The 14,909-nt window shown below is 30.5% G+C and overlaps 2 protein-coding genes across 2 annotated transcripts; one reads left to right on the forward strand and one right to left on the reverse strand.

The window, feature by feature from the left end:
- Positions 1–247: 247 nt before the first annotated feature.
- Positions 248–4,420, reverse strand: LOC130674302 (uncharacterized). The gene is made up of 3 exons (XM_057479595.1): positions 4,086–4,420; positions 3,345–3,485; positions 248–3,247 (listed from the first exon to the last, which is right to left on the reverse strand). The coding sequence occupies exons 2-3, from the start codon at positions 3,474–3,476 to the stop codon at positions 530–532; spliced, it is 2,850 nt and encodes a 949-aa protein (XP_057335578.1). The 5' UTR covers positions 3,477–3,485; positions 4,086–4,420; the 3' UTR covers positions 248–529.
- Positions 4,421–5,114: 694 nt separating this feature from the next.
- LOC130674325 (uncharacterized) lies at positions 5,115–8,273 on the forward strand. The gene is made up of 5 exons (XM_057479623.1): positions 5,115–5,634; positions 5,694–5,824; positions 6,149–6,571; positions 7,098–7,296; positions 7,788–8,273. The coding sequence occupies exons 1-5, from the start codon at positions 5,433–5,435 to the stop codon at positions 7,967–7,969; spliced, it is 1,137 nt and encodes a 378-aa protein (XP_057335606.1). The 5' UTR covers positions 5,115–5,432; the 3' UTR covers positions 7,970–8,273.
- The last annotated feature ends 6,636 nt before the right edge of the window (positions 8,274–14,909 follow it).

Below are 14,909 nucleotides of genomic sequence, written 5' to 3' on the forward strand. Positions count from 1 at the left end.
TAATTAATGTAATCAATAGTTTGTTATTCGTTAATAATTTACGATATAATAGAAAGGTCTTTAAATTATTACTCAAAATTATTAAATTTTCATTAAACTCAAAAATAGTTGAGTATTTTTGTTAAATTGTAACGCTTATATTGAAAAAAAATGTTTATAATAATATTATTATCGTCTCCCTAAATTTTTTGAATTTGAAAATTTGTATGTTTAAAATATATAGGATTTATTAACAACAAATTGTATGTACGAGTTAATTGTGTTTATTAACAATATAATTTACAATAATCCATAGAAATATCTGCATTTATGGCAATAAATACATTGATTAAATTAGTATTACAATTTCTATTACAAACATAAATTGGATCTTGAAAGTATTAATTATTTTTTCTTACTTTCATCAGGTGCTGTACTGTTTATTGCATGCCTTAGCACATTCGTTTTTATCAAACTTTTACGTCTATTTTAATCTTATTATACATTAAGCATTAAAAAATAAATCATTTCTTTTATCAATATATCTTCTTTAGTCTGTTTCCCAGCAATTTGCTAACTTTACAGCAAATGTAAGATCTTCAGTGCTCATTTTTATGGCAGGTCTTATCATATAAGTATCTCTTATAAAGTTTAAAATTTTTTTTGGTTTAATCATATGGATATGACCCGCATTAAATCCATAACCAATATGCTTATAGCTTTGAACAATTATACCGGTAATAATTTCACGACTGCTATAAAATTGTATGATATTGTTGATTGTAGAAAATGTTCCATCAATATCACTATATATGAAAGAGTTCGAAAACTTAGTCACTTTAGTTTCATTGAGACAAGAAAATTTAACTCCATTTACGTGCATACTTTCATATGCTGTAAGGTGCTCAGGCTTGTATCCAGCTACATGTAAGACTTTAAATTCCTCTTCTGACAAATACCGTGCTCTTGACTCTTTTTCGACAATAAACTTATCTCGATGTTCTATTCTGCTGCTGTCATTTATTACTCTTAACTGTTTAACTATAAAACTTCTAGTTTCATTGGAAATAGATCCATCAAAAGCAACATGATTGATGAATCTTTGCATCAAAAAACGAGTAATAATTTGATCTTCCCGTCCGACGGGACTTGTTAGGCAATCCATAATTTTTCGATTCCACGATTCGAATGTAAAAGCATTGTGCGCCCACATGGGACCCCAATTTCTTATACACTCAACTAAATGGGATAAAGAATGGACATTCGATGACATTTTTACTTCCCCAAAAAATTGCTCGAATGTTTTTGCATATTCCTTTAATAAAAAATCTGCTCGATTGAGTTCTTGTAACGTTATTGAATCACTGTTCAAGTAGTGAATAGCTTCGGAAAGTTGAGCCAGATGATTTATATATTTATCTTCCAAAACTGATTTTAAACACACTGGAGCATAATCTAACCAATTTCTCCACTCAGATGCTTTCCATTGGACGCAAGATTCTACTTTTCGAGGCTTTCGAGAACGGCGGGATGGAGGTTTTATTGATAGTAATGTTTTATTAATAATTTGTAAGGATTGTTTTTTCCCAATATAATAAGGAGCTCCTACTGTTTTTAGCAAAACTGTTGTATGTAATTTTACAACTCCTAAGAAAACAGAATGCATAGTTTCAACTATAACTCCTTTAGTTATCTTAAATAAAGGTAGAGCTGTTAACGATGAATAACCTTTCACGCCATGTCTTATATTGCCAGTACGGATAACGTATTTCATGTCTGCCTTGAGTTCGTTTTCAGTTCGTAATTTTAGGTAAGATTGCTTAAATGGAAAAATCAATCTTCTTGCTGTACTTTTTCCCTTCGCATAACAATACACGCAGCTAAAATAGCCATTGAATTGTTTCATTCGAACTACTGCTGCACGGGCTGGTGCATCAAGAGTACTGGCTACAACTATAAATTTTGAGGTTACCTCAGATGATTCCGATGGTTTCCATGTAACACCATCTGTAAAAAGTTTTCTCATTTGTTCTGTAAATGGTCGAAGTAAATTATTCATCTTAGGATGTGTATCACCAACATATATGGCTGCTAGTAGAACATATTTCTTGCGCATATGAGGAGGCAATTCATTAATTTCTGCGTAAACAGGCCAAGCACTTGCTTTTGATGAATTTGAAATTTGACACCCGTCAGTATTGAAAGTGATGGAAAAATTAAACCAATGTTCCAAAAAATTACCTGGCGAACACAATCGTTGATATTCTAAGCCGTCATATATATCTTCAAAAGCCTCATTATTTTTTTTCACCCTTAAGTTACGGTACTGTAAAGATTGTGCAATATGAGGAATTTTAAATAATTGCTTTATTTGTGAAATCAAGCTAATGCTGTAAAAACATCCAAGATGCTTTTCGGGTTTTTTAGGACCACATGTCTTACAAAAACACATTAATTTTAAAAGGTTCTTTTCATTTTTTGTGCCTAAATATCCTTCACAAAGTTCGCAATAATAATGCGGTGTGATCATAGACTTATTGCGGCTCAATATATTCCACAATGCTGCTTTAGTCGTTGGTAAGCGATTTGCTGCGTGTGACACTTTCATCCAACGGAAAATATCCAATATTGCTTCGTAAGACATGTGATGTTTAATTGCTGTGGCTATAATCGATAGAAAATGATCGATGATTGACAAATTCTTGTTAGGTATCAACGGAAACTGGAAACAATTTACTTTGCTCACGGCAAAAAATGGATTATCGGCACTATCATCATCATTTTCATCATCGTCATTATCATTATCATCATCATCATCGTCACCATCATCGTCACCATCATCATTATCATCATCGTCATTATCATTATCATCATCATCATCGTCACCATCATCATCATTATCATCCTCGTCATTATCATTATCATCATCATTGACATTATCATCATCATCATCATCGTCATCATCATCATCGACATCATCATCACCATCATCGACATTATCATCGTCATCGACATTATTATCATTATCATAACTATAGGTGAACCCTTCTTCATCATCATTATCCTCGATATCAATCATTTCCTCTGCAACATTTTCATCACAAACGTTTTCGTTTAGTTCGCTGGAAGGGCTCGCTGAAAAATAATAATCGTTTTTTCCAAAATACGTATCGCCATCATAATGTAAGTTTATAATGTTGTCCATAATACGATCTTCTTCTTCACCTTCATTAATAATAGATGGAGCTCGTGAATCTGACGTTTGAGGCTAAAAGGGCAGATTTTAGAATTAATAACAGAAAATTTTATTTTTAGAATATTATAGTAGTATCTTATCGCTAAAATAATAACTTCTTCATAGTTACCATATTTTCAAGAAAGTTTGGTGGAATAGGACGAATCGCATTCTCGGCAGATAGCAGAAAACTTTTTAGCCTTTTTCGATTCCTTTTTATTATGGCAGAACGAGATGAACCTGGTTTAATTCGTTTGGGCATACTGGATACCTAGAATAATTATTAGAGTTATAGTACGTAAAATAACGATACCTATTATTATGTAGAATTTTTAATTATTGTGTAATGGGTGTGCTTATTACGTTAATTGAATCGTGGTCTCAATGCAAAAAGTATCCCACTCATGTACAAAACTTCAGGTGTTTTGTAAACCTGTCTAACTATGCTCAGTATCTCCAGGTGAGGGTAAACCCCGACTGGACCACGCAGTGAGAAATACAAATTAAGAGAGAGAAAATTCGCTGTAGCTTATACTTATAAAGGGAAACGTCTTTAAATAATTAATAAGTAATTTATAGAAGAAAATGAGTCTGGCATTTATTTAAGACGGGTCGTCTTACAAAATTTTATAATGACGGTGAACAAGAAATTAAAAATGGATGATGAATATGACTCGACAATTTTGACTTTGAAAATATTTTATAGTGACTCTACTTTATAATATTATCAGTGACTCTATTTTATAATATTACTCAATGACTCTATTAACAATACTAAAATGACTCTATTACAATTTTAACAATGACTCTATTAACAATATTTTGCAATGACTCTATTAACAATATTTTACACAAGAAAGACTCCACTCACTTCAACACTTTTCCTCCAACAACGGTCCCAAGACCACCGCCGATCTCTCCAACCAAGACTCCAATAGATTCCAAAGGTCCTCTAGCCTCCTTGAACCCAATCCTCAGTCACCAGGTCAAAAGTCCACTTCCAAAACCCAATCCTCGAATGTCCACAGTAATTTATATTTAACCAAAATAAGCTTCCACTCACCAGTGGGCTTATTGGCTCCTGGCAATGGCGTGTGTACGAATAAATATACTGGATGTTGAATGTAAAAGTTTTATAGAATACTCGTGTATGAGTGCGGGAAATGCGTCCGTCGTTGATGAACGCCAAAAACCAAGAGACCGTCTCTCGAAAATCGCCGAGCCTCGTACCCCTCACTCGCAGGTTGGCCAACGTCTACAAAAACAAAACTGCCCCAAAACTCGACAGCAGTGACCCCAGCGATGAGTGGATTGTTTGTTTATCGGCCGTTGTTGTAGGAGGGGGTCGCTCTCGTTTTGGCGCGAGTCGACTTTGAATTTGAATTTAAAAGATATAAATTTCACCCCGTTACAATTGTTTTCGAAATTTTTGTTAAGAAATACCGATTTTGTGAAGTTCTTTCAGTTGAACTGTAGAGCGATATTTTAATACAGAATTTCTTAATGTTTTTTGGAAGTTTAGTAAATGCTAGAACTTTAATTATATAAAATTTTACATAATTGTATGAATTTTTACTTAAACATGGCATTTTATAAAAATTAATCATAGTTCATACAATTATACAAAATTCTTTAAATTAATACAAAATTATATAAGAGTTTATGAAAGTTATTATTTTTTCGTCTTGGAAAATCTTTCATGAAATTTTTTACCCTTCCATGATATTGTATAAAACTTTGTGAAAATTCATGGAATTTTCATTTAATTTATAAAATTTAATGAACTTTATTTAAATTTCATAAAATCTTACTAAATTTAAGTATCAATATAATATTCCATGAAATCCATTTTTACCGGGTATGTCAGCGCTTAGTGAAAACGCGCCTTAAACAGTGGCGGGAATAGACACGCTAGAACGCTTTAACCTATACTGTATCCTGAACTTTATCAAGCGACAGTATAAGTAAACAAAACTTTTGTAGAAGTTTCGATGAATGTAATAGATTATACTGTCGAGAAAAATCATAACATAGATTTTTTGTGCTTGACACGCGTTCAGATAGTTAAATTGTACAGATTATTCCAATCTATGTTAGGTTTTTTATAATTGATTTACTGACGCTGATAAAAGTGAACACAAGTGATTGCTTTGTGTTTTAAATGTTTTCATTCAGTTCTTGACAACTGACAGTTGATAATCTTATTTAAGTACTAAAAATGGCAGTACTTTCGAAATGGGTGTTAATTAAAACTGATGTAGAAAGTAATTTTGTTTATAAAATTGCTCATCGAAGTAAGCTCTACATAAAAACTCAGCATGGCCCCTTGAAAATTACAAGTGAGGATGATTTAAATCGTGCAATATACATCACTACAGTTAATGATGACGAAGTGAAAATAAAAATTTTTGATCATCATGGTAAGTGATTTTTAATAGTTTGTTGTTTAAACAGTCTTATGAATATATTTTACTTTCAGATGACCCTGACGTCTTACGAGAAAGAAATAAACATGTAACAGACAAAAGAATTCCTATTATAAAAAGAACGAGTATCGGAACACCGACTGCAGGACTTAAGAAAAATCCAAAATTACCCGCTAAAAAAAAGGTATTATTTATAAGTTTCCACTTGCTTACTTAAATAATTACAGCAGACGTCAACTTGTAAATGTTAAAATTTTTTAGTTTTGAAAAAAAATTTTATTTTGTTATGTATAATTCATGAGAGATAGTTTTGTGACAATTTTAAAAAATAAATATAGAAGTAGTGATATCAAGTTAATAAAATTATATTTAACTACTTGAAAATTGGAAAGATAAGATCTATCTATTTGTAATGTAATTTTCGATGAAATAATTTGATGCAACAATAAAAATCTAAACTTGCACAGTATGTTAGCAATAATAATCATTATTTTGTTATTAATTATAGAAAAATATACCAAGTGGTAAGTCAAAGGATGATGATGAGTCTGATCATTTTTATGCATTATTGGATGACAATGACAATGATGTTAGCGTCCCGGGGAACCGTCATCAAACTATCAGTCCTGATTTACCGCATGATGATGTGCACGATGATAATTCTGGGTCGACGTCACCTTTGAGGGAAACACATGAACCTTTCGCACCATCAAGCCCCCGTAACGAAAGTAATATAAATTTGATGGAAACAGTAAATCATATACAAACTGTGACTACTACTAATAGTAGACAAATTAATCAGTTACGCAGAGTATGTATAACAAAAAAAAGTCTTGATGAGTCTTTGGAAAATTTCGCTAGAAGAATGACAACAGCGAACAAAGAAAACTGTTGCCAAAGTGAAGAGCCACAATTTAATGCAGATAATAAGGTACATGTAATTTAATTTGATGAAAATTATTTTACCTACATCTTTCCAACCAATAATATTTTCTACCGAAGTATATTAACAAGGGAAACTGATTTAATGCTTTTGACGTGTGAAATATTGCTAAATTAGTAAATAAATTTATTCTATCATTTTTTTTTACCACGATGTTAGTTGGAAAAATTAATTAATTTTTTATGTAAATTTGAAATTCAAAAATATAAAAGATGTTCATCATTTTTATTTGTTCATTTTTAGCATTTATTTCATTGTAAATTACAAAATTTTCGTCGTTTAATATCAATTTATAAGACAGATAATGTTTAAATAGTGAAATTATAAACAATTTTAAAACTACTTTTGGTAGAAAACATTATGTATATGCTACATTTATTATTTATGCAACTAATAATTTTATTTTCCTAACAGTACTAAATATGTACTTAAGGCAAGCTTGAATTTTTAAATTTAATGTTAGCATGTGGGTAGTTCAATTAAAGTTTTTCATAGTTAAATATTTATCTTCTAGGTGCAAATTTTGAATGATTTTGCCATGGATTATAATTTATACTACTCTGCGATTACTGCCAGTACCAACTCATACAGGGCCAAGAAAGTAATGGCACAATTTTGGTCGGAAGGTGAGCGACTCCAGCTACTCACTACGTACGACCCAAAACGACCTGAAATGCGTATCGTATCAGACACAGAATACAAAAAATTGATAGGTAAACACACAAGATAGACTTGTTTTATTTAATATTTTACGTACTTAGATTTTTGTCAAATATAAACTGTTGCAAAATTTTTTTTAAAATATTGCTGTGGATATTTAAGATTATTATATTATATATTAAGTTTAGTTCTTAAAATTAAAATTAATTTGAAATGTCACAGTAGATCAAAAATAAAACCCTATTGTCGATAAATAATATCAATAATAGTAATAATATTGCATGGCTTTATATAAAATGCAAATATAATTTTTTATTGACATCGACTTATTGGTTTGCTATAAATTATTGGAAATTGGGTAAGTTAATAAAAAATTTATTCAAATAATTAAATCGAATTGTATAAATATGTGACATAACTAAATCAAGTTCAATATTCTACTTCACACGGATCGAAACTCATATATATAATTATTAATCAATTGATAATTTCAGTAATAAACTGATCAATGAAAATTCATAATATGATGATTTTTAACTTACAGAGATCATGAATAAATTACAAGAAATTCAAGCTATACCGGTGCATACACCAAAAGATCGAGTTTTATCAAATATGAAAAAGTGGGTCTCAGCATGGTTAAAATCTAAAAAATCCACCATTAAAAATCGTGAAACGCTAAGAGGAGAAGGAGAAGAAAATGAAGAAGAAGAGAAGGATGATTAGAAAGAGAAGGGCGAGATTAAATGATATACGTGATGTTACTAAGTCATAATTTCTAAAGTAATTGTTTAACTATATTATTGATAACTTATAATAGTAAAAGTATTAACGATGTTGAGAATAAAGTCTTTGTCACTCTAAGTAGAATTTATCATTTTATGTTTAAGAATAATATATAGATTTTTAAAATGTATATAATTTATTTTCAAGTTTATAAAAAGTTTGTCAATCTTTTCAGTATCTCATATCTTGTAACAGATTCAATTACATGCTTCTATCACAATCATTATTTAATATTTATAATCACAAGGCAATAAAATGTAATAGTTAAATAAATACATTTCAATAAAAAGATATTAATTGAATTTTTTTATAAAAAATAATGAGCAGTTAAAAAATTATCATAAATAACATGACATTTTGTATGAAGAAACATTATTTATATAGACATACAATATTTCATAAGAATGTATTATTGGTTTATTTGCCAACATGTCATCAATTTTAGACCAATTGTTAGCGGCGAATTTACGTCATAACACCAATTAAATCACCCTTGAATATAAAGTGAAGTAACCGTGAGACGCAAGTTTTAGGCGAGTCAATTCCGGGTGAATAGTCGGTAAAAACGCTTTAAATGAACTTGCGGCAATCTGTACTTTCCGCATGCACAATCGGTCGATTCATAGTGAAAACGCGCACAATCACTTACGATTTCACCTTTTTCTTCTAATAGAAACGATGTAATTTTATCATGCGATAGCTATATAAATTCGATTGATGAACGAAGATAATCTTTCACAATGTCACCTGAAAATCACCGTCAAATTACCGAAGATAAACGAATCTTTGACAAGGAATTATTCCATCATTGACCGACAATTGACCGCTACGGCATAACCGCTAGGGTTAACTTCTTTACGAAGTCAAAATTATGAGCTCCTTAAAACGTAATGGTAAATTCATACTGAAGTCTTATTTGCGAATTCCGAAAAAAAACTCTCTGAGAACTCTTTTTAGACGTCTTTCTGAGTTCGCTAAGTGGTTCATTCGTCATCTTGAGAACTTCTTATAGACTTCTTTAAGATGTTAATTAGACGTCCAAATCATAAATAAGAACTCAATGGGCATATTCGGCGAACTAAGTCCTGAGCGAATTTACTAAGGACTTAGTAAGATTTGGTATAGTAAATATGCTTTTACTATACAAAATCTTACTGAGTTTACTGAGGACTTAGTTCGGCCGAACACGCCCATCTAGAATTCATCAAGACGTCATTTTGCTATCTAGGATGTTTCGACATTGGGAACAATCAATTATTATTTTTAAATATTATCCCTAACGGACCCAAAGTGCGGTGGGTTTACCGTAGATTACGGTGGATTTACTGATAATGGTAAAATAAAATAACTAAGCTATGCTATTAAATTTAATAACTAATGCGAGAACTAGAGAAGTTGACTTGCCTTGCCAGACTCCTAATATGTTCTGGATCAGAAACAAAGAAAGTTTTTTATTAAAATATGTATAGTAATGAACGTTTTATGAAAAAGACTATAAAAATATATGCGATGATATATTTAAATAAATATACTCACTCCATTGACACCAAATAATTCCCAGCTGATTGGATGCACTGAGAGAAAGCAGAACACATCAAGTTCATCTCCTTGGCATCTTTCAATTCTTCGTTGTCAATTAAAATAATTTCTATATTCAACCAAACTATTGACAGCATCGTGATAATATTTATATCTTGCTTTGCAGAATCATTTATCATATTTTCAAGCTTCTTTTGCATTTCTTCCAATATACTCACGGCTTTATTTTTAGTTTGACAATCAGGTTCCTCGGAATTATCATCTTGCGGTTCGTCAAGTAATTTTCTTACTTTTAAATACTTTTCTCGCAGGTCATCAACTATTTCTTTATTAACATTCACCATTTTTCAAATCACAAACTCAATTAAATGTTTAATAATTAAGTAAAACAATTGATAGATGATTGGTAATTTAAATTAAACGACAAATAGTATATTACACACTGAGGGAAGTAAAGTAAGAAATGTCTCAGATCACATGTAATTGTTGGCCGAGGCGAAGCCGAGGTCAACAAACATGTGATCTGAGGCTTTCTTATTTACTTCCCGAGGAGTGTATACTATTTTTCTCCTCGACGGAGGCGGGAAGCGGCAACTTCGTTTTGCACAGCGGGACGAAAGTTGACGCTTTCCGCCCGGAGGTGAGAAAAAGTTTTTTAAAAACTCGAGTATTTGTTTTTTTATATTAATTTTGCCCAAGGAGTTGTCAAAGTTTTTTTTTTCACATGAAAACTTGACGCACGCGCATTTTTTATGATAGATAATAAAATTTATCAGCGAATAAATTAAAAAAAAATACAAAAATACACGGAAAAAAAATTCTAATTAAATTTACGATAATAATATCGTAATTTGTCCTATTGATTATTGTAGTGGTGGACTAGATTTTTACAATCGTAATTTTTACGATGTAGCGTTGGAAATTTCATTTAAGAAATAATACTTCAGACAAATAATACGAAGTCTTAAGCTCTTCAATAAAAATTACGATGTGAATATCGTAAAATTTGAAGAGAAATTTTAAAGAAGAGAATAAAATAATAATCGTTCGGACGTTGGATTCGAACCCGAATCCTTCTGAGTGCGAAGTGTCCGACGCCTTGGACCACTCGGCCACTGAAGAGTCTACACTTTATATGGTTTTTAAGGTTCATATAAACGATTTGAATAAACATTCATAAGTCATGAGAGCGCCTCTTGCGGAGGACGCAGTTAATATTTAAATACGATACAATATCGTAATTTTTATAGCTTACTTCGTATTATAACAGAGGCAGCACTGTAATATTTATTTTACTCAAAAGTACATAGAAAGATAAATATAGGAATAAATATAGTTTTTGAATTGTAATTTTTATTTCTTTTATTTTTACGATGTTAAATTATAATTTTTGAAGTAATTTTTAATCCTAAAAGTCTTTGTTAAAATTACGATGTTAAATTGTAAAAAATATAACCCACATAGTAAATTTTGAAATAAAATATTTTAAAATTGACGCTAATAAAAGTCTAGTCCACGATTTCGATATTAACATCGTAAATTTTTTTAGAATTTTCTTTCCGGGTAGTGAAATATTGTTTTTATTATTATCAAAATTTACCATAGTATTTAAAATTCTGCTGTCCAATTTTTAAATTTACAAATTCAAAATTAATAGGAACAAAAATTTCACTCGGAATTTGAATCTTTACGCACGTAAATTTTCAAATTATTTTTTTAAATAAATACATCATTTATTTCTAAGAGTAACAAAAATTGTCTGATAATTGCTATATATTTTGCAATATCATATTTTATTTCTTATATACAGAGGTGGATTTATTAAATAATAACATTTCTCAACAAAGCATTAATTTCAGTATAAATAACGTTTTTAGCTGTCACCAGGTGTGCTTGTACGTATAAATTATGCTAAATGTTACTCGCCCGCTTCGCTGGACATTTAGTAGTATTAGATGACTCTAAATTTTATTTTGATTATTGATATCAATATCCTAGCATTAACCGTACAAACATTCGTAAATATACTTATCCTCTCGCACTTTCCTATGTAAAAAAAAGTTGTAAGTGGTAAAACAGATAGGAGTAAATTGTTAATATATAGAAAATTTTTAATTATATCGTTGTTAATTTTCCTAACTAATATTCATTTCAGATATTAATACTGCAGTTTTCTTCATGAAGATCTTATTATGAGGTCGTCGTCAATCACCAAAGAGCTTGACTATTATAAAAAAAAAGTATAACTCCATTTCTTTTCTTGTCCCTTATTAAACAAAACGATTCACTCAATGTTGAATGTATATCTTGTTGAATCTATATAGTAGTAAAATTGAATCGTTTCTTATCGCTTCTTTCAATCAGGGGTATCGGAGGTTCTATTTATTTCAAATATTGTCTGCAAGCCTCTTGACCGCGTGGTTTTTTTTAAACCTTGTTAGTTGACAGCATTATCATTATAATAATTACTTGTCGAAACTAGTAGATTGCTACTCATTTAAATGTAATGGAAAACTAATGAACTGATCCGGTATTTCCTGACTAGAATTTTTCATAACGGCCTGACGAGGTCCTTATCGGGTTAACCTTATTTCAAATAAGGTCCCGATCAGGGTATCCTGACGAGGATCCTGATATGGATGTAACGCTTAAGACCCATGAGGTCCTTATCGGGATTGCCTTATCCAGACCTTACCAGGATATCCTCATCAAATCCTTATCAGGATTGCCTTATCAGGTCATCACCAGGATATCCTCATCAAATCCTTATCAGGATTACCTTATTAGTAATTATTTTAAAAAAAATATTAAATTGCAAAAAAAAAATAAGAGAATTTTAATTCGATCGAGAATGTTATCTATCGTATTGAGAGCATTAATTAAAGGAAGTAAACGTATTTTTTATTGATGAAAAAATCCCGATAACTGCTGGGCTCGAACCTGCGTCCTTTCGATTCAAAGTCCTCGATGCTATCCACTGGGATAACATACACAAGTGATCTTGAAAGTGTAAATATAATATTCATTATGATGTCAAAGAATAACTGATGAAAAAGTAAAAAATCTGTGCTACAATGATTGACGTGATTTTTATATAATATTCTTTTGTACTTTTTTTAATTTTTAGCCTGTAAATGAAATATTAAAAGAGATGGGATGACTTTTTTTTTAATAAGGATATCCAGATAAGATCCTGATCAGGAACTCGTCAGGTTGACCCGATGGCAAATAACTTTTTTTTAATAGAGATATCCTGACGAGGTCCTGACAAGGAACTTTTCAGGTTGACCCGATGGCAAATAACTTTTTTTTTAATAGAGATATCCTGACGAGGTCCTGACAAGGAACTTTTCAGGTTGACCCGATGGCAAATAACTTTTTTTTTAATAGAGATATCCTGACGAGGTCCTGACAAGGAACTTTTCAGGTTGACCCGATGGCAAATAACTTTTTTTTGAATAAGGATATCCTGACGAGGTCCTGATCAGGAACTCGTCGGGTTGACCCGGTGGCAAATAACTTTTTTTTGAATAAGAATATCCTGATGAGGTCCTGACAAGGAACGTCAGGTTTGCCCTAATAAGGCAAACCTTATATTAACCCGATAAGGTCCATATGGTACTTCAGGCAAATCAGGAAGAAATTCTAGTCGGGTTAAATGAGAATAAAGACATTAAATGTATTTTGTAATTAACGTAGATTGTGTTTAAAAGAAGAAAAAGAATTCAATTTAAAAAATGATATATATAGTGGAAACCTAAAGATGCAAACATGCAAATAACCTTCTCAATAAGACAATTTATAGATGAATTGAGAAAAATATAGATAGCCCGAACTGGGAATCGAACCCAGACCAATTCGGTATCGCGCCGAGTGCTCTACCAGTTGAGCTATCCGGCCCTATGCTATATTCCATTCAATTTGATCTATATCTTATTGAGCCACACCGTCCATCGTACGGTAATACACCATTTAAATATAGTGGAAACCTAAACATGCAAACATGCAAATAACAAATAAATATTTTAATATTTATTGATAAAAGTTATAAGTTATCACATTTTGATGAAACATCTCCAAAATGTGAAACTTAACATGTTAACAAATTGTATACAAACTTTTTAAATGAATTAATGAAATTTGACTATGATAACTAGTGAATATTAACTAATTTGTAGTGAGAAGTATGTCAGTTATTGGAAATAGTGATGTACTTGGAACTGCAAATAGCGAATTTTCACGAATTCGTTTTATCGGTCTACAGGTCCCGTATTGTTTTGACATTCACGAGTACTTCCGATTTGCTCAGGGTCAATCAGACACTCCAAACCGGGACAACACGGTGCTACGCCCGGGAAACGAGCACACTGTAATGTTTAAGAAATAAAATATATATGAGTATTTAAGAATATGCGTATATCTTGTGAAAAAATGAACATACATATTCTAACAAGCTGATTATTCCTGATTAAGAAATATGATTTTATATGTCAAGCTATGGTCATAATTTTAATAAGCGTATGACATTATAATCATCGCCTAATAAAACAATAAACATATGTTCAGTAAAAAAATGATTTCGTAAAATATTATAGAATTTTTTATAATTTCATTTTGCTCTTGAAAGTAATCAGTATATAAAATTTAAAAAAAAATTATTTTTTTCCTGAGTGAAATCAAATTTTATAGTATTCACTTAAGAGCAAGATTCTACGTTGATTATTTTTATAATATATTTAAAAATATAAATAATAGTATTTTAGAAAATTAGTTATGATATGTAACTCACATCTTCACCTGCTTCGATACATTGGTTTTCTTCATCGTAAGCAAAAATGACTACAGCCAACAGACCAACAGCAAATGGAATCAGTAAAAATCTTAGAGACATCTTTTAATTTTTGCTTGAAATATCCAACTGGTAATAAAAATAATCAGTGTAAAGAATTTTCCAAGCGCAATTTATTATGTATATTTAAATATTAATTGATGCAAGATAGTCTATAGTACATCAGTTTAACGAAAGATCAATCGAAAAAAAAAATTAAAAATTAATTGTTATAGATTTGTCACAAAAATTATATTTGAATCCCTGATTAAGAAAAATAATTCGATCCATGCTAAGTGTATATTTATATATTACCCAATTCAATTTGTTTAAAATCGTTTCAAAATAGGGATCACAAGATGCTTCAGTAATTTATTGATGTTGGTTTTATAAAATACTTACCGAGAAGCGAGTGCCCGGGAAAAAATGTTTTTATAAAACTTTATAAAATAATGTAAAATTTTATACGATTTTATAAAATTTTGTAAGATTTTATAAGATTTTACAGCAAAA

This window comes from Microplitis mediator, chromosome 9, assembly GCF_029852145.1.
Source record: "Microplitis mediator isolate UGA2020A chromosome 9, iyMicMedi2.1, whole genome shotgun sequence".
Classification (NCBI taxonomy): Eukaryota; Metazoa; Arthropoda; class Insecta; order Hymenoptera; family Braconidae; genus Microplitis; species Microplitis mediator.